Here is a 26,534-nt window from a genome sequence, read left to right on the forward strand (position 1 = left end):
TGCAGTCTTTTTGATTGTTTTATTTATTCGTATCTCTTGGACTGGAATAAAAGTATCCCTTAGACTGGGGGCAGAAAAGAGAGACTGGGATAGTTTGTGTTCTATTTAAATTACTGGAAAGAGGAGGTAGATTATTTATCCACAGCCTGGCAACTATAGGAAAAATTTCCCTGGCCCCCTGCACTCCCCCTCCCCCGCAATCCCCTTCCCAGAACAGATGAGTGTGGGTTGGGTACTTTGCAGGACTTCAGGTAATCAACATTTCAAAGAATCTCGATTAGGCTCCACGGTGTAGGATGTAACTTTGGGATTTTACACTTTCTCATCTTTCCCGATTTACCTAAGCACGAGGGATTTCTGGGGCATGCTTGCGGGCTGGAGGGCAGTGGGCCATTCTCCTAAGAGGGAGGAATGAGACTTTGGTGGTCGTTTTTGGTAAATAACTTTCCATCAACTTCTCAAGTGCCATCTCTCAATGGAGAAAGACGCACCAGGCCACGTAACAGTCAGTGTAGGTCTGAGGGACGCTGCAGCCTGGTCGGCTGAGCAACCCTTAAATTTTGGTTTCTCGACGACGAAGGCGACGCGGTTAGTAGGCTGCCGGATTTCTTTGTCCCCGCACACTTCATGCTTGACGAGATGCTTAAACAAATAGAATAGGCAACCGCTAGGAGGTAGCCGCGCTACTCGCCGGCCGCTGGGGCAGCAGAAATGGCTAACTGTGGGGTCCCTGGGCTCCGCCGGTGCAGGCGAGTGACGCTTTTCCAAGGTCGGGGTTGCGGTAAGCTGGTCGGTGAAGCAAGAAAGACGTCGAAGAACAAACGGCCCTTTCATCCAAAAGGCAGAGGAGGCGGCCGCGCCTCCAAGGCATTGTCACGTCGCGAGGTCTGCCGGCCCGGCCACCAGCTGCCTGCACATCTGGATGCAGCAGCGCCTCTCCCTGCAGGGCGGAGGCGAGGCGGAGGACCCCGGTGTGCACGCACCTCCCCTTGCGCGCGCGCGCGGGCTCGAGCGCGTGTGTGTGCGTGTGTGCCCGCCCGCGCGCGCGCGCGCACGGGTGTCGCTGGAGCCGCGGCTCCGGGACCGGGGAATGGGGGTGGGGGCCCAGGAAGGAATCAATCTCCGCCAGCCTCCTCCCGCCTGGCTGCGGGTTAATAACCAACCAGTTAGAGGGATCCTAGGGTGACGGCGGTAGGGTGACAGCCCTGGCGCGCCGGCTGCGTGTCGGAGGGTCAGGTTATCAGCCAGTCTCGGCCACACTCAGGAATTTGTATATATACATTTGTTGGGGGGCGGGGGTGTTATTATTTTTATTGTTTGCGTCTGTCTGCAGGGGACAAGGGTGGGAGAGAGGGGCGCGCTCTCCAGCCGAGCGTCGCGGATCTGAGCGGGTCGAAGGAGGCAATTTCGCGGGTGGGGGAGGGAGGGGAGACCTTGATTTCCACCAATCCCCGGGCGTCTGTCTGCGAAGTCCCGGGCGCCGCGGAAGGCTGCGGCGCGCCGCTGAATTAACTGATGAGAGCGAGTTCTTTTCTTCTCCGGGAGGGGTTGGGAGCGGGGGTCCTGGCGGGCGAGGCGGAGAAGCCCGGGGCGGGCTAGCGGTCCCGGGCCGCCGTGGAAATTTCCAAGGACTTGGCGCGGCGCGGGGAGCGCGTCTGAGGGGTGCCTGCTAGCGCAGCAGCGCGGGAGGCGGGGAGAGGCGGCGAAGGGCGCAGGAGCACCGCTCGGAAGGGGACGCCGTGGACCAGATGTCTGTGAGGGAGCCGAGCCTCTTCCCGGACCCGCGCCGAGGGCGACAGTGATGCTGCAGAACCGGCGGGAGCGACTCGTCGCCGCCGCTCCCCGCGCTCTTGGAGACCCCGGCGCCCGCCTTCTGCAGGGGAAGCGACCATGGCCGTAGCTCGTGACTTGCTCCCCGGGCACTTCCCCTAGAAAGAAATCCTTGAAAAAGTTGCATTGGAAAAAAAAATCCTTGCGTTGACCTTCGGGGACGTGGGCGCCGAAGGAGCGTGCGTGCGAGTGCGAGCAAGAAAGCGAAAGGTGTGTGTGCATGGGGGGCCGGCAGTGGGGCGACCCTCCGCTGCCACTGCGCCTAGCCTTGTGCTGAGGCTCTGGCCCTCGGCCCCCACCCCGGGAACCCGGGGCTGCGATGAGCCCCTGCGGGCGGGCCCGGCGACACACGTCCAGAGGGGCCATGGCCGTCCTGGCGTGGAAGTTCCCGCGGACCCGGTTGCCTGTGGGAGCCAGTGCCCTCTGCGTCGTGGTCCTCTGTTGGCTCTACATCTTCCCCGTCTACCGGCTGCCCAATGAGAAGGAGATCGTGCAGGGGGTGCTGCAACAGGGCATGGCGTGGAGAAGGAACCAGACGGCGGCCAGAGTCTTCAGGTACTCCTGCCCTCGCGGCTCCACCCCGCTCGTGTCCTTTCTTTCCGGGGCGCCGAGGACAGGGTCACTGGCGAGGACCGCCTCGCAGAGGCCCTTTCACTCCGTCCTTCTTGTCCTACTCCCTTTCTTTGTCCTTCCCATCCTGGAGACATTAGTCAGGGGCCCTCCCCCAGCCCTTGCCCCAAGAGATGTGCAGACACCTGCTTTGGCCATGGAAAGTCTGTACGCATTTCTTCCCAAGCCTGAGTTGTATTCAGCGATTTGCCAATAACCGGTGGCAAGAAGAATCCAGGCTAACTTTGTCCCTTGAACTTAATGAGGTTTTATCTCTGGCTCTGCAGACGTTCGAAGCTGTAGAGAACTAGAAGCAGGTACCAGGCGTCTTCCTGGGGTTTGGCGAATGGTTGGTTACATACATCGCTAATGAGGGAGTCATGGGCAATGAAAACATGGACACCCAGCCTGGCTCCCGCTGCTTTGTGCAGTGTGCCCATAACAAACACAGGGCACTTACCGATGCCCTACTGAAGAGCTAGGGACTGTATCATTTTTATTGGAGCTTCACCAACTTTCTGATAACAGATGTTATATCCCCATCTTACCAACCACAAACTGAGTCTTGAGAAGGAGGAGTTAATTCCCCAAGGTCATGTACCTTTGCAGGGTCAGAGCTGGGATTTTTGTCACGTAAAGCTCTAAAGCTCCAGCTCTTTTGCTTGGCTTAGGCTGTGGATGCCTTCTGGAGGCTGGGAGATGTGCATTCGGCGGGTACTTGAAATCAGAAAACAGACAAAAAAACTCTAAAACCAGGTTGACAATCAGAACTCTGAGGATCACTCAAGGGTTGTAGTTTCTCTTCCTTTCTGGGAATTTCAGTTTAAGGGTCTAAAAATGAGTTCTTGGCAGTAGGGGTCATGCGTTAAGATTGGAGGTGAGACAGAGCTGCTTTCGCTTCTTCTCCACCTTCCTGGTCATGTTGAAGGGACACCCTGGTGCTTCTGCCACTGTCAGGCACCACTTTTGCCCTCAGTCGCTTCAGCTGAAGATGCAGCGGTTGACTCTTCCTGTGATAGTTGTGGCTTGGGGATGCGGAGGGGATACAGAGTGCTTTCTTTTGCTCTGCATAGGATCTTTCCAAGCAGTATACGGCCAGGCGAGAGCCAACTTAAACATTTTCACTACTGTTAGTTACAAATGTTCAGAAATGTCTGTAAATTAAAAAAACAAACTTTTAAAACATATGGTTTCCCTTTCTTTCTCAGGCCTGCTCTTGGAAAGAAGGTCAAAGAGATAATAGCCAAACCTTGCAGGAAAGGCAGCTGAATTCTCCTTTAAACTGGGAGGGCAGACTTTCCTTCCCTCTTTCTTTAGAATTCTGCTATCATTAAGTTTAAAAATAACCCCACTCCCCTTAAAAGTATACAAGAGCTAATTTTCTCTCACCTTCACGATGTTGATTATTCTACTCAAAAGGCATAGCATGCAACCCTTCTTTTCTCTAGAGACAGAAGGCACTTTCATTTCAAGTAATATAAGGAAATGAGTTAAGAGCATCCCTTTGGTTTGCAATGAAAGAGTTCCTTTTTTCTTTTTTTTTTTTTTAAATAAGAGGAGCAATAATGAAGCTCTGTTAGAGAGTAGATTTCTTTTGGAAGACATAATTGAGTGGAAAATGCTTCACATTCTGAGAAGCCCAGGCTGGTTTTTTCTGAGACACACTTGCCTCTTGCTGTCTGTAGCCTAGGGGTCATCTTCAGTGTGCTTGGCTGACATTTGGTCTAGTCTCTCCATGCAGAGAAGTATTTATGAAAATCCCAAAACTGCCTAAACACATACCCCTCAAAGTTAGTGTCAGTAAAACTGTGTAAGAGGCACCATCGCGCATGGAAAAGAGTTTGGGCTTCAGAGAAGAATCCTGAATTTTCAGGCCGACAGTGCCATGGCTCGGTAAACAGCAAAGTATCTTTGGCAAGTTCCTCTATTTCTTTGAGTTTGGGTTTCCTTATGTGTAGATGGAGATACATCTATACATCTGCCTTGCAGGATGGGTGTGAACTTGAAATGAAAAACCTGATGCCCAGTGTCTGACACAGATAACTAGTCAGTGGTGCCGTTCTACTTGTTATAAGTTGTAAATGATAAGTTATATATGTCACAGCTTCAATATGGACATGTGGCCAGGCCATAAGAATTTGGAGTGTTTCACTTGCCAGATTTGCAGAGAAGCATTCTTGGTCCATATTCCCTCTTTTGCCCATCCCCCCCCTCCGGTTTACCCTGAAGCTAATGAACAAGGACAAGGATTTTAAAAGATAGTCAAAATATCATGGTTTGTTAAGTCAAAAAAATTTTTTTTTTACTCTGCATGTTTGTTTTTTAACATTTGGATGGTTAGTATGTGGGCTGCAGTGTACAGTTGTTAAATATTAGGTCAGCCAGAAGCCTTTATGGTGTTAAGGAGACACAACTTTGTGTGTTTTCCAGTCTGACATATCTTCTGCACAGATAGAAACACATGTATGTAAATGTATGATATGCACTTACGTGTGGGGATATGCACACATTTATCCATAAACCATGGAATGATGTATGCATGTGTATAAATACATTGAGATTCACATATACATACATACAAATAATTGCAGCCAGTCAATGCATATTTAGTGAGTGACCACAGCGCACCGGATATGAGTTAGGCCCTGGGGGAGAGCCGTGAACACGATGGACCGTTGCTTCCTCTGAGACAGCTCACCTCCTCCTAGGGGGCGACTGATAAAAACGCATGAGTAAGGAAATGCGATGGTTTAAAGTCTTGTAAAATGCTGTAAGGACAAAAGAAAGTGTTTCGCTAGGTTTACAAGCAACAGAATTTCAGATTCCCTCTTGCCCCCTGTACTTGCGTTTACTTTTGCGATTTTCTTCTTCTCTGCGCGTAGAACTTGTTAAGTGCTGATATCTCAGAGGGGAATTTTTGACAAATTGCTCCTGGGGGAGCAGCAAGAAAGTAACAAAGCTGCTAGAGTTTTGCTACATAGGAAGTTTTCCTGTCATCCTCGTAGCCATCAAAAGATAAAGAAGTCCATTCACCCTATGGTAGGAACTTAAAGTTTCTAGGCCACTCTTGCTGCTTCCAATTGAGTAGTCAGGTAGTGTGGGGAAATGCCAAACCAAAGCGGCATTTGTCTCTTCCATCAGGTCCTTCGGCATTTTGTTTGTTTCTCAGAAATAAACTTCAGTTTACAGTTTATGTGCAAGGCTTTATTCTTGGCACCTGACATGGTAGCAACAACAACAAAACCAACAAATTATTAGGCTCTTGTTATGTGCATGGCACTATGCTAAATGTTTTAAATGTACTGTCTGATTTAATTCTCCTAAGAGGGTTGTATAAATGGATATCTTGTTATCCACGTTTACAAAGATGAATATGCCCTGGTCCCTGCCATAAGGGACTTGCTGTCATCCCATACAACAGGTGTATATGTATATAATCAGCTAACCACCTGACAATAGGGCCATTAAAGAGAGGTCGCATAACAGAGTGGAAAACTTAGGAATTGGGGAGCTGTCAGTGCATGGTTGGAGTTCCCTTTCTAGTTGTATGACCATTGGAGAGTTCAACTCTCAGAGCTTCACCTTCCCCATTTGTAAGATGGGGTTTGTAATCATTTCTTGCAGGTTTATAGTGCAAATTACATAAGAGCGTACAGATAACAGTTAAAACGATGCTTGCTTCGTACTTCTGTTTAATACGTGGTCCTTACAGCAATTGAAACATAAACAAAGGGTTGGGGAAATTCACAGAACGTGGCACTTGATTCTGGGGAAGGAGGGAGGTTGGCGAGGAAGTGGTATTTGTACTCAGCCTTGAAGGATGGTAAGGTGGGGGGTCGTGAGAGGGGAGGGCAAAGGATGTTCCAGGCAGAGAGGACAGCAACAGCCAAAGTGGGGAGATGGGCCAGTGTCTGGTGTGCTTCCTGTGTGGAAAGTTCTTGTCACCCACAGAGAGCACCGTAGTAAGCAGACTGGGGGGCGGGTGGGAGCCGGGTCACAAGCTCTGGATGGGCTTAAGGTGAGGCTCATGAGAAATGAGCACACATCAGGTACCCAAGGGCACCGGCCATGTGCCGACATCAGCAGAGACGGCACCTCACTGTTCCTGGGGGATTTGGGGAAAGGGGATAAGACCAAAATGCTGTGAGCATCCTGTCTGTTCACTGGCTGGGGGCCATGAGTCTACGTAGTAATGTTCCTCTTTCCCTTTCTCAATTCTGAACCAAACTCTCCTCTGAGCAGTTCTAGCTTTACGTCGCTTCCTTTCTGTCCCTAGTTTTAATCTGTGGTTACCAGAAGTTTGTGGTATCTCCGCAGCTGCCCTGGTGGCGGCAAAAGGGCACTGGGTGGATGCGGGGATGGGGGCGGGGTGCAGCCCTCTGCGTATATGGATGTAAGTTTTATGTTCGCTAAGTGGGGAATTTGTGGAATTCACTGTAAAAGTAGTTTAGGAATAAGGTGGTTTAGGAAATGTGGTGCTTACGAAGGTAAGCTGCCGTTATGTTGCAGATGTACACGTGTGAAAAAATTTCATCAGAAATAACCGCAATAGCAAAAATGTCGTTAACGTTGCTTGGACTCATGAAATCTACCAGGTTCAGTTCTTAGTGCCTGTGCTAGTTATCTTTTGCTCCATAGCTATTTTATAAAGTAGATATTTGTACATTCTTTGTTTTACAAATGAGGAAATGGAGGTACAGGGAGAACCATTAACAAAAGGATGTGGTTGGGTTCCCACCCAGAGCTATGAGACGCTAAGCCTTATGCTTGTTCCCTGATAATCTTGGATAAATGAGGCGTTGCTGATGTCTCTTATGATCTGACCATGATGACTTGTCCACCATCGTCTTTCATCAGCGTTCCTCTTTATGCTTTAGTGATATTGGTAAAGGTTATAGTCCCTGAAATAAGCCATACTGTGTTGGTTTTGCTTGTGCCATTCCCTCTGCCTGGAATGCCTTTCCTTCAAGGCCACAAGGCCCGCCCTTCACACGGTCAGTTCTTATTCATCTCTCCTCGGTGCATTACAGTGGTTAAGAACAAAGGTTCCGAAGTTAGCTGTGCTCAATCCTGATTCTACCATTGGTTGTGTTCTTGAGCAAGTCAGACCGCATGGTCCATTTCCTCATCTGTAAGATGGGGCTTCCTGTAGGAGTTTTGTGAGGATTAGAATAGGTAGTGCATTGAAAATGCTGAGAACTGTTTCAGGCATACAGAGTCGGCCCTTCATATGTCAGTGGTTTCCACATCCGAGGATTTAAGCAGCCTTGGATTGAAATTTGAGATCTGCAGTTGGTTGACTCCTTCGATGCAGAACCCGCAGATTTGGAGGGCAGACTATACTAGCCATTTTATATAAGGCTGTTGAGCATCCGGGGATTTTGGTATCTGTGCAGGGTGGGAGGGTGGGGAGGTAAGGTCGGGTTCTGAAACCAATCCCTTGCAGATACTGAGGGCCAAATGAGTGCTTAATCCACATTAGCTTTCCTCAAGGCAGCCTTCTTTCCTTCCTCCCCAGGGTCTGTTAAAATCTCCTCCTTCAAAAAAAAAAAAAGCCTTTTGCATATTATTGCGTATTTTTCGTTGATCCAAAATATCTATTACTGTGTCTACCACTATTATTATACAAGGTGCTGGAACCATAATGGTGAACTTAAAATCCTTTCTTTCTTGAAATTTATAGGCCAATGAGGGGAGACCTAATAAACAGATCAATATGTGAATATGTGGTAATGACAGGTGCATTTCTCAAGCTGTATTAAAAGTACCAGTTTCCTTGTCTGCCTTTTCTGCCGACTCATTCATATGTGCATCCCCAGAGCTGAGAGTGGTTCCTGGCACACTCATTTTTGTTGAGTTACTGCGTGAATGAACATTTTAGAAAGCAGTGGGACCAGTTAGCCAGTCAGTGAGCCAACAAGGATTTACTGAGGTCCAGCACTCTGCTTGACCATGTGGGGATGAGAGGAGTGAACCACATCCTCTCTAATCGCAAAGACTTCTTCCTCTAGAGCAGAGTTTCCTAGTCTCAGCACTACTCAATCCTGGGCTGGATAATTCTCTGTTGTGGAGAGTGTCCCTTACATTATAGAATGTTCAGCAACACCTAAGGCCTCTGTCCACTGAATGAAACAACCAGATATGCCACCTGATGTATCTGTTGGGGGGGCAAAATGGCCCTTGGTTGAGATTCACTGCTTTAAAGAAACAAAACCAATCCAGTTGACAGGATTTTAAAAACCCAGAAAATATCATGCAATGAACAGCTAAATTTAGAAACTGCAGACTGTAAATGCTTTGATTACTGGAAGAGGAGTGAATGAATTGTGCTTTGATAGATGGCCAGGTCTTGGTTAGGGAAGGGTAGGGAGAGGGAATGCATTTGGAGAGATTTACAATAAGCAGCTGTTGCTATTGAAAGCTTGTGTGTGAGCTGGTCAGTGCCCCTCTTAGAGCTTGGCAGGACGAGCCCATGCTTTGTGTCCTATGTTTTGGGGGGCCTTGCTTTGTTCCTCCTCTAGTCTTAGCCCTTCTCAATCAGGCAGGGCTCAGTGGGGCCTTTGTAGACCCTGCAATTCCCTGCCCAGGTGACTCAAGCCCACCCCATAGCCTGCCTGCCTTCGTGGAGTGTTCCCCCCATCCCTCATCCTGGGAGCGGCTTGTCCCACTGCCGTGTGCACTCCTAGGCCCAAGGGTTGGCCAAGGAACAGCTCTTTGCAAAAATGGGAGGTGGTGAGAGGAACTTGGATATGGGATTGGGGGTTTTCCCGTGTACATATGGTGGTGGGGGTGGGGGATCTCTCTGTGTTGCCACCTTCTAGTACCAAACTTCCTGGAGTTTGCGAAGACTAAATTTTTTTTTTTAAGCTCTTTGTTGGAATATAATTGCTTTACACTCTTGTACCAGCTTATGAGGTACACCAAAGTGAATCAGCTGTATTTATACATATATCCCCATATCCCCTCCCTCCCGCAACTCCTCCCCACCCTCCCCGTCCTGGCCCTCTAAGGCATCACCCATCATCGAGTGGATCTCCCTTTGTTATACAGCAGCTTCCCACTAGCTATCTATTTTACAGTTGGTAGTGGAAATATGTCTATGCTACTCTCTCACTTCATCCCAGCTTCCCCCTTGCCGCCCCCCCACCCCGTGTCCTCCAGTCCATTCTCTGCATCTGCATCCATATTCTTGTCCTATCACTGGGGTCATCAGTACCACTTAATTTTAGATTCTGTATATATGAGTTAGCATACAGTACTTGTTTTTCTCTTTCTGGCTTACTTCACTCTGTATGACAGACTCTAGGTCTGTCCACCTTATTACATATAGCTCCATTTCATTCCTTTTTATGGCTGAGTAATATTCCATTGTATATATGTGCCACATCTTCTTTATCCATTCATCTGTTGATGGGCATTTAGGTTGCTTCCATGTCCTGGCTATTGTAAATAGTGCTGCAGTGAACATTATGGTACATGTTTCTTTTTGGATTATAGTTTCCTCTGGGTATATGCCCAGGAGTGGGATTACTGGATCATATGGTAGTTCTATTTTTAGTTTTTTAAGAAACCTTCAAACTGTTTTCCGTAGTGGCTGTACCAACTTACAATCCCACCAACAGTGCAGGAGAGTTCCCTTTTCTCCACACCCTCTCCAACATTTATTGTTTCTAGATTTTTTGATGATGGTCATTCTGTCTGGTGTGAGGTGATACCTCATTGTGTGAAGCCTAATTTTAATCTGGCATTCTAGGTTGTTACATAGGTATATTTGTCTAGGGAAAAGGATGGGAGGAGAGAACATGTATTTTATCTGTTTGTTAATTTGATTATAACTTTTAAATGTTAGATATGTTTGTACTTTTGCCTTCCGCCTTGCAAGTAAGGGTATTTTTTTTTGGCAAGGTGGGAGCCTGTTCATCTTCATTTTGCAGGGGAGTGTTTGGGAAGCTAGTTGGATCAACTGAATAATTATATATGTTAGAGTTGAGTATGGCCAGTTTGTCTTTTGACAAAGTTCTGTTAGGAAGCCAGGGCTGTTACATCAAACTAAGAACATGTAGGTTGTAACCTGCTGAATGAGGAGATGCAAGCTCTCTACTGCGGGGACAGGTACCTCCCTCAGCATCCAGCTTCCACTCTGGTGGAAGGTGAAACCCATGGTCGTGTTGATGGAACACACAGTTTTAATACACTCATACAAAGGAAGTAGAGACCAGGATTTGTTATTTAGTGATCCCAGAAGCTAGAGGGCGCAGTGAGCTGGGGGAAGGGGGCAACCTTCCGTCCCAGGCCAGGAGCTCAAGAGCAGGAGAGAGAGAGCAAGGTAACAAGCACCTATTATCTATAAGGTGATTGGGGCGGAGGTCCAGAACTTTTCGTGGGCTTAACTCTAAGTGGTTATTTTAAAAGGTGCCTGGGGAAAAGCAAAGAGGGAACTTATGGTGAGCATGCGAAACTTGAGTCCTCATCAAAATGTCCAAACTTTGAGTGTGAGCAGGGTTATCATACTGTAAAAAGCCTAGGCAACAACTCAGTAAAACAAAAGCCTTTTTTCTCAAAGCTTGTTTTTCTCATCGTAGTGGGGAACTTTTTTGGAAGTGATGCTGACTTTGTATCATTAATGCAGTCCCTTATGATGAAGTTGATAGATTTCTGGTCAAATACTTTTTTAGCTTCTCATTCTATTTTGGCACTTTTGGGAGCTGTGTGGCCTTGGGCAATCTGCTTAACCTCTCTGTTCCTTTGTTTTGTCATCTGAAAAATGGTATAATTTGCCAACCCACTTCCTAGGTTTATGATGATAATTAAGGGAGAGAATTAGTGTGTAATCCATAACCATCTTCAACCTGGCTTGGTGAGATGACAAGATGATTGTTCCCACCTAGAAAGAGTCTGGACCTTGGGGCCCCCTAGGATAAGGTTTTAACCGTGGTTCTGTCATTTATTAACTTTGTGACGTTGAAAAATTTACCTGGCTTTTCTGAGCCTTAGCTGTGGGTGGCAGTTCTTACCTTGAGATTAGGTGCTGAATAATTGCTAATTATTAAGCCATGATGATTAGAGAAGCTGCTTCCTGGGACACACCCTATGCCTATTATTGCACTTTTAGTAATGGAATATATGGCAATGAAATGTGACCTTATGACACACTTCTTTGTCTATACATATTGTTAGTACTAAGGCTGTTATAAAATGGCCAGCAAAATTTTAAGGAAGAGAGCAGACCCCAGCCATAAATCACCCATTCATTCATTCATTCATTCATTCATTCATTCATCTGCATTTAGTAAATGCCTGTTGTGTGCCAGTTAGGTGCTAGGCTACAGTGATGAAAATTAGACATGGTTCAGGATATTATAGAATTTACGGTCAAGTCTAGTGTCATTGTTAAGTCAGTAAGAAACTGAGTACTGTGTTCCAAGGGTGAGAGTTTGGCTGTTTTAGATAATCATACTGAGTTTTGAAGCAACTGATTCTCCCCCTTTCTGTTGGACCGTCATCTAGCTAGGGCACTGCAGGAGAGGGAAGCGGTCAAGACCGCTTCAAGACCATAAGAGCCGTGTCACTCCTTTAATTAGGTGCTAGGAGAAAGCTGAAATGAAATCAGAGTTACATGGTCTCCATTATTCAGGGCTTGAGTAACAGACTACAAACCAGAGATTTATTTCCAAGTGAATGTAATGAGAAAGGGCTTGTTTTGAACAAAGTGCTTGTTTCAATTATTGATAAAACAAATGTATACATGATTTTATGTCCCTCATGGTTATTTTAAAAATTTATAGTGTTTATTAATTGTCTGATTTTGAAAGTAGTAGCTACCTACTATAGGAAAATTTTAAATATAGGAAAAGGAGAAAAAAAATCACTCATAATTGCATCCCTCAGAAGTGCTCATTGTAAGTCTGTTTCTTTTTTGTGTATTTGTTTCCTTGTGTGTGTATTACTAACTTGTATGTGTTTTGTATATTTAGTTTTATATCCTCTTAAATCATTCAATGTTATATCTTTAACAGTTTCTCATATAATTAATTTTTTTCTTTAAGAACTTTTATTGAGATATAATTGACATACAATAAACTCCATATATTTAAAGTGTACGATTTGATATTTTTTTCTTATTAGTAATATATGCCCATATAATTAATTTTTAACTTACAAGCTTGTGATAAAATAGCTTTATGATTTGCATTTTGGAAAAAAAATTATTTACCATGAGTTTTCTGTTTTTTAAATGTTACTGCATTGGAACAAATTACTTTCTTCAAAAGGATCATTAAAAAGGATATTAAAAGTATATGTTACTTTTTTTCTTTAAAAATATCTTCATATATATTTGGCAAATATTGAATATGGGAAATCAAAGAGCTTCTTTAAAGAGTTCTTTCTCAAAGTTGGCATTTAATGATAAGACTGTTTTCATTTGTAAAAGTGACTGACATTTATTCACCCAGAGAGAAACATTGCTAATATTTTGGTATATGTCATCCAGATCATTCAATGCTTCTGTGTGTATATAATGAATTTGACAGTACACTGTGAATATTTTTGTAGTAACAATATATGTAGATCTACATCACTGCTTTTTAATGGCTGTAAGATTTTCCTTTTTTAGGATAGTTAATCATTTATTTACGTAATCCATTGTAATTCATGTTGCAGTTTTTCACCTTGAGAAATAATGCTTTTATGAACATACTTGTTTATACATCTTAAGCATTTATCTGTTTCTTTTCTTAGTATAAATTTCTAACAGTGGTTTCTTGATAGTCCCCCCCCCATCAGTTCTTTATAACTGGTTTCTTTGGTTGTTCATCGAAAGTCTTTGCCTTTGGCTAAGAGCAGATCTGAGGTTTCCTTCATTTCAGTGTGGATAGCAATTGCATAAATAGTCAGATGTACAATGATTGTTAGCATTAAATGATGAAATTCCCCTTAGGGAATTTTCAAGAAGCCAAAGCAACTAAAAAAGATTCCCATAAAATTGGATGTGTACAGTGGCAGTCTCCCCTCCCTGGGCATTGCAGAGACCTAGCTATGAGGAATTTATGTAGTGCAGTGGAACATGTACCTTTATCTGTCACAGTTATCCTTCCAGTACCATGGTCTGGCATCTACATTTAAAAAGCAGTGCTTTTTGGGCTTCCAAGGGGGAACAGTGGTTAAGAATCCACCTGCCAATGCAGGGGACACGGGTTCGATCTCTGCCCCAGGAAGATCCCACATGCCGTGGAGCAACTAAGCTCGTGTGCCACAACTGTTGAGCCTGCGCTTTAGAGCCTGTGAGCCACAACTACTGAGCCCATGTGCTGCAACTAATGAAGCCCATGCACCTAGAGCGTGTGCTCCACAAGAGAAGCCACGGCAATGAGGAGCCAGCGCACCACAACAAAGAGTAGCCCCCACTCACCGCAACTAAAAGAAAGCCCGTGCACAGCAAAAAAGACCCAACACAGCCAATAAAATAATTAAATTAATTAATTAATTAAAAAAAAAGCAGTGCTTTTGTAAATAAGTTCAGTTGTGTTATTTTTTCAGGTTCCCCAGATAAGTAATATCATATAGTATGTGTCTGTCTGACTTCACTTAGAATGGTAATCTCTAGGTCCATCCATGTTGCTGCAAATGGCAGTATTTCATTCTTTTTTATGGCTAAGTAATATTCCATATACATATGTCACATCTTTATCCATCCATCTGTCGATGGACACTTAGTTTGCTCCCACATCTTGGGTAGTGTAAATAGTGCTACGGTGAACATTGGGGTTCATGTATCTTTTGAATTTGAGTTTTCACATTTTCCAGCAAACAGACTCACAGACATAGAAAACAAACTTATGATTACCAAAGGGGGAAGGTGGGGGGAGGAAAAATTAGGAGTATTGGATTAACAGATACATGCTACTATGTGTAAAATAGATAACCAACAAGGACTTATTGTATAGCATATGGAACTATATGCAATATCCTGTAATAACCTATAGTGGAAAAGAATCTGAAAAAGAATGAAAAAATTTATATATCTACAGCAAAGTGATTCAGGTTTAAAAAAAAAAAGTGCCTTTATGGGACCATTGGCATCATTTTCACAGGACTTAAGCAATTAAATAAAACTATAATTAAAAGGGAAAATGAACTTTTGCTTCACTAGAAGGTAGAGATTTCAAGGAAAAATACAACTGTCTTAAATAAAAAAAATTTTTATTTTCTGACTCTGTTAAGAGTCTTTTTCTTGTTTAGTGAAATTAAAACTCTTGAGCTTTACTCTGGAGCAGATGGTACCTACTGAGTGGAGGGTGAAAGTGCAGTAAAAAGGGACAAAAATCCCATGATGATATTTCGTTGGGTCAGTTTTTGGAGCTTGAGTATTGGTGATTGTGTTGACATTGGCCTATGTCATTTGTGCCCGTGCCCTTCTCTCCTTACACTTGTTTGAAGCTGCTTATACATACTGTTGCTTTGGTGCTTTAGGGTCAAAGATTGAGTCTTTTGTCTTGTTTTAGATCTCTTATCACGGTCTTATTACTAAGTGTCTAGGAAGTATTTATTGCCTGAATAAAGACACTAGATTATCTATCTGAAAGACCTGTCCACAGCTGTCAGCATACCTTTCAGGGATAGTTTCTTCTGTTGCCTAGTATTAAGACTCCATGCCATAAATACTCACTCCCAATTCATTCATTCACTCCTCCACTCAATCCTTCATTCGGCAAATACCTCTTCAGTGCCTTCTATGTGCCAGACACTGTTACTAGGCCCTGGGAATAAAGCAGGTAGCCAGGAGGACACAGGCCTTCCTGCAGAGAACATAGAAGCACACAGTATTTATAGCAATAGCTAAGTTCTCCAAAAAGCCTCTCAGCTCCTTTTTATGGAGGAAAACCAAGCACAGGTTGACCTTCACTTTCAGAACTGAGCTGTGTGTGTCTGTATTTGGTGGAGTCCAGAGAGGGCCCGGGTTCCTTCTCTGGTCCATTGAGGTTTTCGGCCTGCATGGGGACTGTGAGCCCGGAGGTCCCCACGCAGTTCAGTGGTATAATATCTTTCGACTCTGGGTAACCTGTGCAGCATGTGAGCTGTCAGAGAGGAAAAGCCCTTTAAAGCATCGCTAAAAGATACATGAGTCCTTTGAGGAAAGTGAAACTCGATTATTGGTGGAATAAAAGAGATGGGGAAGCTGTCCTGGTTTGGATGGGGATTGCTCACTCGGTGAGCAACTGATCTGTACTCCCCAGCCAGGCTGCCATCCTGAGAGGGAGCCCAGCAGGAAGTGGAGAGGCTGGAAATAGGACGCATACACTGAGAACTGGAGAGCCTCAAGTTGGGGGTAGAAGCACAAAGTCGTTTTATTTTTTCCTGGTAACTGCCCCAGCTCTGCCTTGTCAAATCTACCTCCCGACCCTCAGCCCTTACTCCCCTTTACTGATGCTAATGCGTCTGTGACCAACTTGGCCAGATTTTATCAATTTGCGTCCACCTTGATTATTGGGGTAGTCTTATTTTGTTATTTAGCGCAGTTTTGTGGATTTTAAAGCACAGAGAAAACTCTTGTGTGTGCCACCTCTGCTAGCTTTGACCCCACGCGAATCTCCAGCACCTGGGGTGGAAGTGTGAAGGGCGTCCTTTGATGCAGAGCTCCCATCCGCCCCAACCTGGAAGCTGCTCCTTCTGCACTGGGCAGGGAGGGAGGAGACTATTCAGTCTTTCTCTTGCCGACTACTGCTTCTCTGGTGAACCCTGACAGGCTGCCCACATCTTTTGAGAGCAAATTGTCCCAGCTCCTTTGACTGCTGGCCAGCCTTCTGATGGAGTAAAGATGCTGTCCTCACCACACCAAAGGGAATTTCCCTGCCCATCAGCCTCAGCCTCACCATCTTTTTCCAAGTCTGTTTCTTCTTCCCAGACAGCGCAGAGCCAGCACAGCAAAGCATCCGAGAATGAAATGAGTGTTTCTCTGTAACGCAGACCCTCAGGGCCTTTATAAGTTGTTCTTTTGGAACTTCCCCACCCCTCTTCCTCCCTAGTTGGCAGGGAGGGAGAGCACTGTCTCCCCCCTCCGCGGGATGGAGAAGTGCTGGCATCATGGAAAAACCAGGGTGCTCCTGGGGCTGCTCATTCCTCCCAGACCTTCTTAGTGTGGATCAGCTGCAGGGTGGCAGGACTGCTCCTTTGGTTGGGTACCACCCTTAGAAGACTTGTAGAGAGGTGGCCGGCTCTGACTTCTGGCAGCTTTCTGAACTTAAAAGTTGAGGTACTTAGCACATATCGGTCTCAGTTTTGGGCTATGACTATAATTCCCAGATAGGAGAAAAAGCCTCATATTTTGTCATACTTGTCCCCGGGTGAGTTTTGGCACCCTTCTAAAACTGTCACTGCGCACCGTTTCTTAAAGGATCCCCATGGGCCTCAGGAACAGGGCAATGCTCAACTGAGCCAGTTCACTTTCATCCTGAGCAGGAGATCAAGGTCTCACGTCCCAAAGAGGCATCCGTGCTCCTCACACTCCCCCTGGCCCATTTTGGGGGTTTACCACGAGTGTCTCCAAATCGTTATCATTTCCTTTCCTTTCCACTAAGGAAGCTTGGGGGGCAGACCAACAAGTGTGCTGGCTTAAGCCAACCCTATGGAAGGACACCCCCTGGCCAGGTACCCCCATCTTGATTCTCTTGGGTGCCTTCTCTTCTTCAAGGAAGGGCAGAATCCCCACCTCCTTAACAAGGTTCTCTGGCTCGCAGTTTTCTCTCTCTCTCTCTCTTTTTTTATTGAAGTATAGTTGATTTACAATGTTGTGTTAGTTTTAGGTGTACAGCAAAGTGACTCAGTTTGTATATATATATATGTTCTTTTTCAGATTCTTTTCCCTTATAGGTCATTACAAAATATCAAAATTATAATTACAAAATATAGTTCCCTGTGCTACACAATAGGTCCTTATTGGTTATCTATTTTATATATAGTAGTGTGTATCTGCTAATCCCAAATTCCTAATTTATCCATACCTCCCTCCCAGTTTTCTCTTTTTTTGACCATGGTTGGGGGATGGTAGTGGGGGAGGGCTGGATTGCTAATGACCCCTCCTCAAGCCCTCCGGGGGTCTGACCACTTATCCAGTGCTGCTCTTAACTTAGAATATGGGGTACTTAATACCTATGTCTCCAGCTTTAGACTTCAAGCATAATTCCAGCATAAAATCCCACTGAAAATCCTGTTACAAAAAGAGAGAACCTGTAGAGAAGCCAGAAGATTGCTCCTGGTGTATAAGATTTCAAGATTTGTAACTTTTAAGCAGTCTGAAAGATCCTCTGTACATTTTAAAAATAGAGATGCAATATGGAAAATTAAGTTTATATTCAATTAGCATTTACCAAGTGCCAGTTACATACAAGCACTGTACTAGATGGTCTCATGCGCAATATATTATCTGACCCTGGATTTTAAAATCAGCTCCATTTTTCAAACAATAATGATGGTATTTTTAGTAGTAGAGTTGTTATTTATTTTGTGTCTGCCATATGCCAAGCCCTGTTTAAAGCACTTTACGCAGTGTTATCACTTAACATTCACAAATGCTCTCTGAGGGAGATATTATTATCCTTATTTTATAAGAAACAGGCTGTGAGTAATTATTTGCCTAAGGCCATTTAGGTTGTAGGTGGTGCTGAGAGCTAGCATTTAATGAAAGCTTACTATGTGTCAGATCCTCTTTTAAATACTTTTATATATGTTACCATCATCATAGGAGCTTTGTAAGAATCCCCCCCCTCAGCCCCAACCAACACAAGTTTACTATTTTACGTTTCTGCAGAATAGAAATCTAACGTGGGCCTCATCTCAGTGGGCTAAAATCAAAGTGTCAGCAGGCTGCCTCCCTTTCTGTGGGTTCTAGAGGAGGATCCAGTTCTTTCCTCATCTGGGATGTTGGCAGCATTCACTTCCATGTGGTGGAAGGATGGAGGTCGCCACTTCTTTGCTGGCTGCCAACTGAAGGCTGACCTCAGCCTCCAGAGGCCACCCTCATTCCTTGGCTCATGTTTCCCGTCTTCCTCCTTAAAAGCTCCCAAGGGCAAGTTGGACCCCACCGCCACCCCCTGCACCATATTTGAGACTTTATTAAATGTCTACTGACAGATGAATGAATAAAGAAGATGTGGCACATGTTTACAGTGGAATATTACTCAGCCATAAAAAGAAGCAAAATTGAGTTATTTGTAGTGAGGTGGATGGACCTAGAGGCTGTTCTACAGAGTGAAGTAAGTCAGAAAGAGAAAAACAAATACTGCATGCTGATGCGTATATATGGAATCTAGAAAAATGGTACTGATGAACCTAGTGACAGGGCAGAAATAAAGACATAGAGAATGGACTTGAGGACACGGACACAGTGGGGGAAGGGGAGGCTGGGATGTAGTGAGAGAGTAGCATTGACTTGTATACACTACCAATTGTAAAATAGCTAGTGGGAAACTGCTGCATAGCACAGGGAGATCAGCTCAGTGCTTGGTGACGATCTAGAGGGGTGAGATGGGGAGGGTGGGAAGAAGGCTCAAGAAGGAGGGGAAATGGGGATATATGTATACATACAGCTGATTCACTTTGTGGTACAGCAGAAACTAACATAACATTGTAAAGCAATTATACTGCAATAAAGATGTAAAAAATACATAAACAATAAAAAATAAAAGTATTAATTGTTTTTACAGCAATCTTAGATTCACTGCAAAGCTGAGAGGAAGGTTACAGGGATTTCCTATATACCCTCTGCCCCGGCGTATGCATAGCCTCCCTCATTATCCACATCCCCCACCAGAATGGGACATTTGTTGCAATTGATGAACCTACATTGACATAATCACCCAACATCCATAGTTTAGCTTATTCACTCTTGGTGTTGTATATCCTGTGGGTTTGAATAAATGTAGAATGCCATGTAGCCATCATTATAGTTTCATACAATATATTTTCACTGCCCTAAAAATCCTCTGCCTGTTCATCCCTGCTCTTTCCCCCAACCCCTGGCAACTACTGATCTTTTACTGACTCCATAATTTTGCCTTTTCCAGAATGCCCTAGAGTTGGAATCATACAGTATGTAGCCTTTTCAGATTGGCTTCTTTCCCTTAGTAATATGCATTTAAGTTTCTTCTGTGTCTTTTCACAGCTTGGTAGCTCATTTCTTTTTAGCGCTGAGTAATAGTCCATTGTATGAATCTACCACTGTTTATTCATTCACCTACTGAAGGACATAGTGGTTGCTTCCAAGTTTTGGCAGTTATGGGTAAAGCTGCTAAACATGCACATGCAGGTTTTTATGTGGACATAAGTTTTTAAACTTTTGGGGAGTAAAATACCAAGGAGTTTGATTGCTGGATTGTATGGTAAAGGCATGTTTAGTTTTGTAAGAAACTAAAACTGCCAAATTGTCTTCCAAGGTGACTGTACCATTTTGCATTCCCACCAGCAATGAAGGAGAGTTCCTGTTGCTCCACATCCTCACCAGCATTTGGTGTTGTCAGTGTTCCATATTTTGGCCATTCTAATAGGTGTGCAGTGATATCTCATTGTTGTTTTGATTTGCGTTTCCCCTGTGACATATGATGTGGGGCATCTTTTCATATGCTTAGTTGTGGCCCACAGACTTCAGTAGTTGTGGCTTGAGGGCTCTAGAGCACAGACTCAGTAGTTGTGGCGCACGGGCCTAGTTGCTCTGCGGCATGTGGGATCTTCCCGGATCAGGGCCCAAACCTGTGTCCCCTGCGCTGGCAGGCAGATTCTTAACCACTGCGCCACCAGGGAAGTCCTCTTGGTATATTTTGGATAGCAGACCTTTATAAGCTGTGCCTCTGCGTATATTTTCTCCAGTCTGTGGCTTATCTTCTCGTTCTCTTGACACTGTCTTTCACAGAGCAGAAAATTTTAATTTAATGGATTCCAGCCAATTATTTAATAATAACTATCATTTATTTCTTTAATGGATTGTGCCTTTGGTGTTGTATCTAGAACATCATTGTCATATCCAAGGTCATCTAGGTTTTCTCCTATGTTATCTTCTAGGTATTTTATAGTTTTGTATTTTACATTTCGGTCTGTGATCCATTTTGAGTTATTTTCTGTGAAGGGTGTAAGGTTTGTGTCTAGATTAATTTTTTTGCAGGTGTATGTCCAGTTGTTTTAGCACCATTTGTTGAAAAGACTAAGATAGTCCAGTTTTACTGATGGAGAAACTGAGACAAAGAGCTTAAGGACCTCACGGAGGCTTATGCAGTTAGTAAAAAGCCCGTCTGGCCCTAGGGTTCATGGGACCTCGGGCTCTAGGGCTCCCGACTGGGCTGGACTGCTCCTTTTGCCCTAGGACCAACACTGGCATTGAGGGCTTCAAGTTAAAGCCTGCTACCTTTTTTAACACAAAGGAAAGACACTCAAATGGTAAAATGTCAGTCTGTGAAGGTGAATTAACTCTTGCTGTATTTTCAGTTATCCAACTATCCAAGGCTGTTTTTACCACCCACTCCTCAAGGATCGTGTGAGTCAAGCAAAAATCTTGGGTTCAAGTCAGTGGGAAGGTGTCTCCTTCCTTTCTCTCTCTGCCTAACATCTCGTATTCATCCCAGTGGCTTAGCTTTAGGATTGGTTTTTTTTTTCTTTCTTTCTTATCTAGCTGTCATACCCCACTTTCTTAATTCTCATTTATATCTGTGAGATGGATGCCAAGAAATACCAACTATGCCATGGTCAGGGAACTGAAATGTGTAGAACTGTGATAAACTGGAGCGGAATAGCCAACTGCGTGGAGACATTTTCTGTGTCACCTGAGAAGGGAAGTTACTCTCTCTCTTCTCTGTATTGCTGAAATTCTCAGAGGCTTTTCTTTTTTTAAAAAATTGATTATTAAGTAATTAATTGGCTGGATTCGGTCTTCGTTCCTGCGTGTGGGCTTTCTCTAGTTGCAGTGAGCAGGGGCTACTCTTGGTTGTGGTGCAAGGGCTTCTCATTGTGGTGGCTTCTCTTATTGTGGAGCACAGGCTCTAGGCTCGCGGGCTTCAGTAGTTGTGGCAGGTGGGCTCAGCAGCTGTGGCGCATGGGCTTAGTTACTCTGCTGCACGTGGGATCTTCCTGGACAAGGGCTTGAACCCGTGCCCCCTGAATTGGTAGGCAAATTCTTAACCACTGTGCCACCAGGAAAGTCCCTCCAGAGGCTTTTCTTTCAGTGTCAGTTTCTGTGCCTGAAAGGAAAGTCATGTGATGATATTTTAAGTTATTCCAAAAGATAATGTAGAGATCTAATGTGTAATTTCTGTTTTGTTTTTAAATTCTTTATTAAGGTAACGTATTTTTATTGTAAAAGTTAAAACTTACAAGTGTGTATTAAGCAAAACTAAAAGTCTTCTCAATCTCATTCCCTAGAGGTAAACAGTGTTAATATTTTCATGTGTATCCTTTCAGATGTTTCTTCTGTTCAGAGTATAATTTTGTATCCAAGCTGGGATACTTAAGGTAAAATACGTCATTATTCCAGGGCAACAGCAATAAAACAGGACTATTTCAAACAAACTGGGATGTACAATCCCCCTACTTAATGTAAGTGTTTTTATGCATATCTGTATAAACATCTAGATATACTGCATATATCTATTGAGTATGTTCAGATTATATAGTGATGGTTTCTAAGGTGGTGCCCAGTGATCCCCACCTCCAGGTATTCATGTGTCAGCCCCTCCCTTTGAGTGCAGACTGCCTTGAGTGACTCACTTCTAGAATAGATTACTGCGGAAGTGATGGTATGTCACTTCAGAGATTTAGTTATAAAGACCATGGCTTCCATTTTGGATGTTCTTTTTCTCTCTCCATTGGGTCACTTGCTCTGGGAGAAACCAGCTGCCATGTTGTAAGGACACTCAGGCAGTTCATGGAACTGAGGTAAGAAATTGGTAAAGAACCCATGACAAGAAACGGAGGTTTCTTGTCCACAGCGAGTGAGGAACCAAGGCTCCCAGCGACCACAGAAGAGAGCTAGGAAGTGGATCCTCCAGCTTTAGGTGACAGCAGCTGACAGCTTGACTGCAAGTTCATGAGAGACCCTGAGCCAGACCCTTCCAGCTCAGACACTCCTGACCCTCAGAAACTGTGTGAGAAATACGTCTTTGCTGTTTGAAGCTGCTGAGTTTTGGAGTAATTTGTTAATGTAGTAATAAAGAGCTAACATATTTATTAAGTAATAAATCACATAAAAATTATTTTTAGCAACATCCATCTTTTCCCACCCACAACATATCTGTCAGTAGATACCTCATTTAGTGCGTGCAGCACAAAGCAATACTATCTCATTAAACAAAAAGATGGAGAGAATATAAAATTGCTTTTTAGAATTGGCCAATGGTGGGGTTTTTTCCTTTTTTTCCCCCAAAACCAAAAACAGCTTAACAAATATCCTGGAAATAAGTGTTTCTGCTTCTGCAGTTATCTCCACAGGATAACTTCTTAAACTGAACTTTTCAGGGTCATGAAGCAACACATTTAATTTTAGATAGATCGATGTTTACAAATTATCTTCCAATGGAAGTCATCTGTTTTGTGAAAAGGAGTCTTTTGACCTGTCCAAAACTGAATATGATTAACTTTAAAACATTTTGCAAATATGTAGGTGAAAAATTATAATTTTAATGACCAGTGAGACTGAGCTTCAATTTACTTTTATTTTTTAAAATTATTCCTGAGGATTTCCTCTCCTGGGAAGGATACTTCATATATTTTGCCTACTTTCTTCTTGAGGTGATCATTTTTTCTTTTTTTGGTACCCAGTGTCCTTTGTTAAAGGAATGTAACTGTCATACCTGTGGCAAATATTTTTTCCCAATTTGTCTTTTGACTTTGCTTATGTTAACGTTTTAAGAAGTTTTTCTTTTTTTTTGCTGCTGTAATAAAAGTCTACTTTTTGCAAAAAATAAAAAAAGGAAAACTTTTTTTTTTTTCCTATGAAGACAAAGAATAACCAGGCAATCAACTTCATCAGTTTTTTCTTTTATGGCTTTTGAACCTTTGTATCATGATTCCTGCAGCCCAAGATATTTTCATCTGGTATTTTTCTGATATAACTTTTTGCATTTAAATTTTAGATCTGTCTGTGACTTATTTTAGTATAATGAGATAGAAATCCAGTATTTTCCCCATATGTTTTGGCATCATTACTTAAAAACAAAACAGAAAACTTACCTCCCCTCACTGATTTGAAATCTCAACTTTATCCATGCTAGATAATTCTGTGTGTTTGGGTCTGTTTTGAAAGTTCCACTTTCCTTGCATAGCTTTGTCTCAGTAGTTCTGTTCTACAACCGTACTGTCTCAATTTCTGTAGCTTTATAGTAAAGGCTAGTCACCGTTTCTTTGTCAAAATTTTCTTTGCAGTTCGTTCATATTTTTCTCTCAGGTACAATTGAGATTGCTTTTCAAGTTCAAGTGATTACTGTTGATATTTTCATATGAATTTCATTAATTGATATATTGTTACAAAATTGATATTTTCTGTCCAAGAATAAGATAAATTTACTTACATATTTAATCCTTATTTTATTTCCCAAAACAGAGTATTTAGTTTTTTTCTCTTAGATTCTGTGCATTTCTTACTGAGATTGCTCCTAGTTATTTTATATTTTTGATGCTTCTTTTTTATACCCAGTCGTATCTTCTTTTTGTAATTATTTCTGTGATTATTGTTTGTATATAGGAAAGTTATTAATTTTTATTTATAACAATCCACCTTACTTAAGTTTCTTAGTGTGTTTTTTTTTTTTTCAGTTTATCCTCTTGGGTTTTCCACATGTGCACTTATATTTTTATATATCTTATAAATAATAATAATTTGTTCTCTTTTCTAGTATTTGCTTCTCGTGATTGGTGTTCAGTGAGCCTGCTTTTGGTGTTTCTTCAGTGAATTCAATGCTGGATTTCTTTCTCCTTCCTCTTCTCGCTCTCTCTTCAGTTGAATCTTACCCCTCATCAGTTTCGAGCTCTGTGACCTTGGGCCAGTTACTGACATATGAAGAAAGTGGGGCTCAGAGAGGTAGTGAGCGGCTGAGCAGGATGAAAACTAGGGAATCTCTGACTTCAGGACTTGCTCTCTAAGCACCACCTCTATGTATGGCCTCAGAAATGATTTTGGAAGCTCATTTGCCCCCCACCTCTCCGCTTCCTCTCCCTCCTTGCCTCACTGCCCCCTCCCTCCCTCTTCCCTCTCCCCTCTCCCCCTGCTCCCCCTCCTCCTTGTCATCCTTCTTCCTTCTCTTTTCCTCTCCTCCTCTTCTTCCTCTCTTCCTCCCTTTCTCTTTCCTCTCTCTCTTCCACTCTCCCTCCCTCCCCTGCTTATTGCTTATAGATCGTCTAAATCTAGTCACCAGATCTCATCAGACTGCACCCTGTTGGAATCGTTGTGGTGGAAATCTGCATTTGATATAATAAACACCCAGATAAACCATTATAGTGACTGGAAACAAGGATGGACCTCTGACTTGAAGAAGCAGAGAATTTCATCATACAGTGTCACCTCTTTGCAAGGGTCTTTTTTTGGGGGGGTGGGATGGGGCTCATGAATTGGTTTGTTTGTTTCCCCTAAGCATTTTCATCTTTCCCAGATTATTCAAAGTCCTTATTTCTTCACTCCTTCAAGGACTCTTGCTGTGTATTCTCCTCTTAGCGTTCACTACTGTAAGGTCCTCAGTTTGAGAGGGAAGCACAGCTCACTGTGAGAGACTTAAATGAATCTGGTTTCTGGAAATGTCATTATTTTAGGAGGGAGCACAGGAGGGAGGGCAGGAAAATAGTTTAGATTTTTGTGGGGAAATGGAAAGCAAGAGGCAAAATAGAAGTTCTGTTCAGAAGAGAGGAAATTGGTGATAGGTTTTAAAAATTGGTATGTGTTAATTTTGCTATATTTTCTCCGGGTGCATCTTACTTCAGAGACAGATTGGCAGCTCTAAACCAAGTTTTTTGTTAATAAAGCACATGTCTATCACGCGTGGTTGGGATGGGACTGGATAAGGAGTAATAAAAATGACAAAAATAGAAACTTCTTACTTGCAAGTGGTAGAATTTCATCTCTGCTTAGTACATCTTCTTTTACTCAACAAATCGTTGTTGAGCTCTTACTATGATGATGGCTTTGAGGGGAGATACAGAGGAAGGGAATGGCACAGTTCCAGACCTCCACGTGCCTCTAGGCAGTGGGCCAGACAGCTAAGTAATTTAGGAGACGAGAAGGACACTGAACTTATGCCTGAAAGATGAGTGGGATTTGAATTGGCAGAGAAATGGTAACGGCCCATTCGGAGGCTGAGAAGTGGTTTCTGGTTGTGAGCTCATGCTGAACGGTTGGTTTCAGCAGAATTACGTGTGTGTGAGAATGAAAGAAAATCTTGAGCAGTTCGGATGAGGTTCAAGAGGAGTTTGAGAGCCACTGTAAGCTCCTGGAAATAACTCGGTGACTGTGATTAGGAGCAGACGTCTGGTAGTGGTGTCAGGGAAGATTGGCAGAGGCAGAGATGTGAGTTAAGAGACTGTCATGCTAAGAGCCCAATGCTGAGTGCAGCGATGGGATGGGTGTAGAATGGGCAGATCTAAGAGACCTTGCAGAAAACCCTCCAGATGAAAAAATGAGTAGAGTTAATGGAAGAGGAGGAAGATACACAATAAATCAGGTTTGAGCCTCAGGTGCTACTATTCAAAACTGGGCCAACAGGCCAATTTGACATTAACTATGTACTGTCGTCCTGAGTCTTGGAGTCTGTGCTGGAATCAAGTTTTCTTCTGCCCGTTGAGCATCATCAGTGGTTATCATTTCATTTTTCTTCTTTAAACCTTTGCCTTGTTATTAGATGGGATTCTTAGTGCGTTCCCATAGCTCTTTCATCGATTATGTGTTGACTTGTCCTCAAGTGATACTCTGGTAGATGCTCCAATGAGTAAAAAGTCAAAGCTCTCACCATGATGAGGGAGAGTCGGGAACCTCTGTTAGGAGAAACACAGGCTGACTTCCTTCTCTCTCTTTGATACTCCGAGGTAACTATGTTTGAGGGCTCTTGGATGGCTGAGGATCTATTGTGAATGCT

General features: G+C 43.5%; 1 protein-coding gene across 1 annotated transcript in view; it reads left to right on the forward strand.

Annotated features, from left to right (window-relative positions):
• The first annotated feature begins 1,704 nt into the window (after positions 1-1,704).
• The window catches only part of ST8SIA1 (ST8 alpha-N-acetyl-neuraminide alpha-2,8-sialyltransferase 1), a 147,285-nt gene continuing 122,455 nt past the window's right edge, over positions 1,705-26,534 (forward strand). Inside the window, exon 1 of the mRNA XM_057702506.1 lies at positions 1,705-2,385. Coding sequence (XP_057558489.1) covers positions 2,150-2,385 — 236 coding nt within the window. The 5' untranslated portion in view covers positions 1,705-2,149. The remainder of the gene's footprint in view (positions 2,386-26,534) is intronic.

Source organism: Hippopotamus amphibius, chromosome 12, assembly GCF_030028045.1.
Source record: "Hippopotamus amphibius kiboko isolate mHipAmp2 chromosome 12, mHipAmp2.hap2, whole genome shotgun sequence".
NCBI classification, from domain to species: Eukaryota; Metazoa; Chordata; class Mammalia; order Artiodactyla; family Hippopotamidae; genus Hippopotamus; species Hippopotamus amphibius.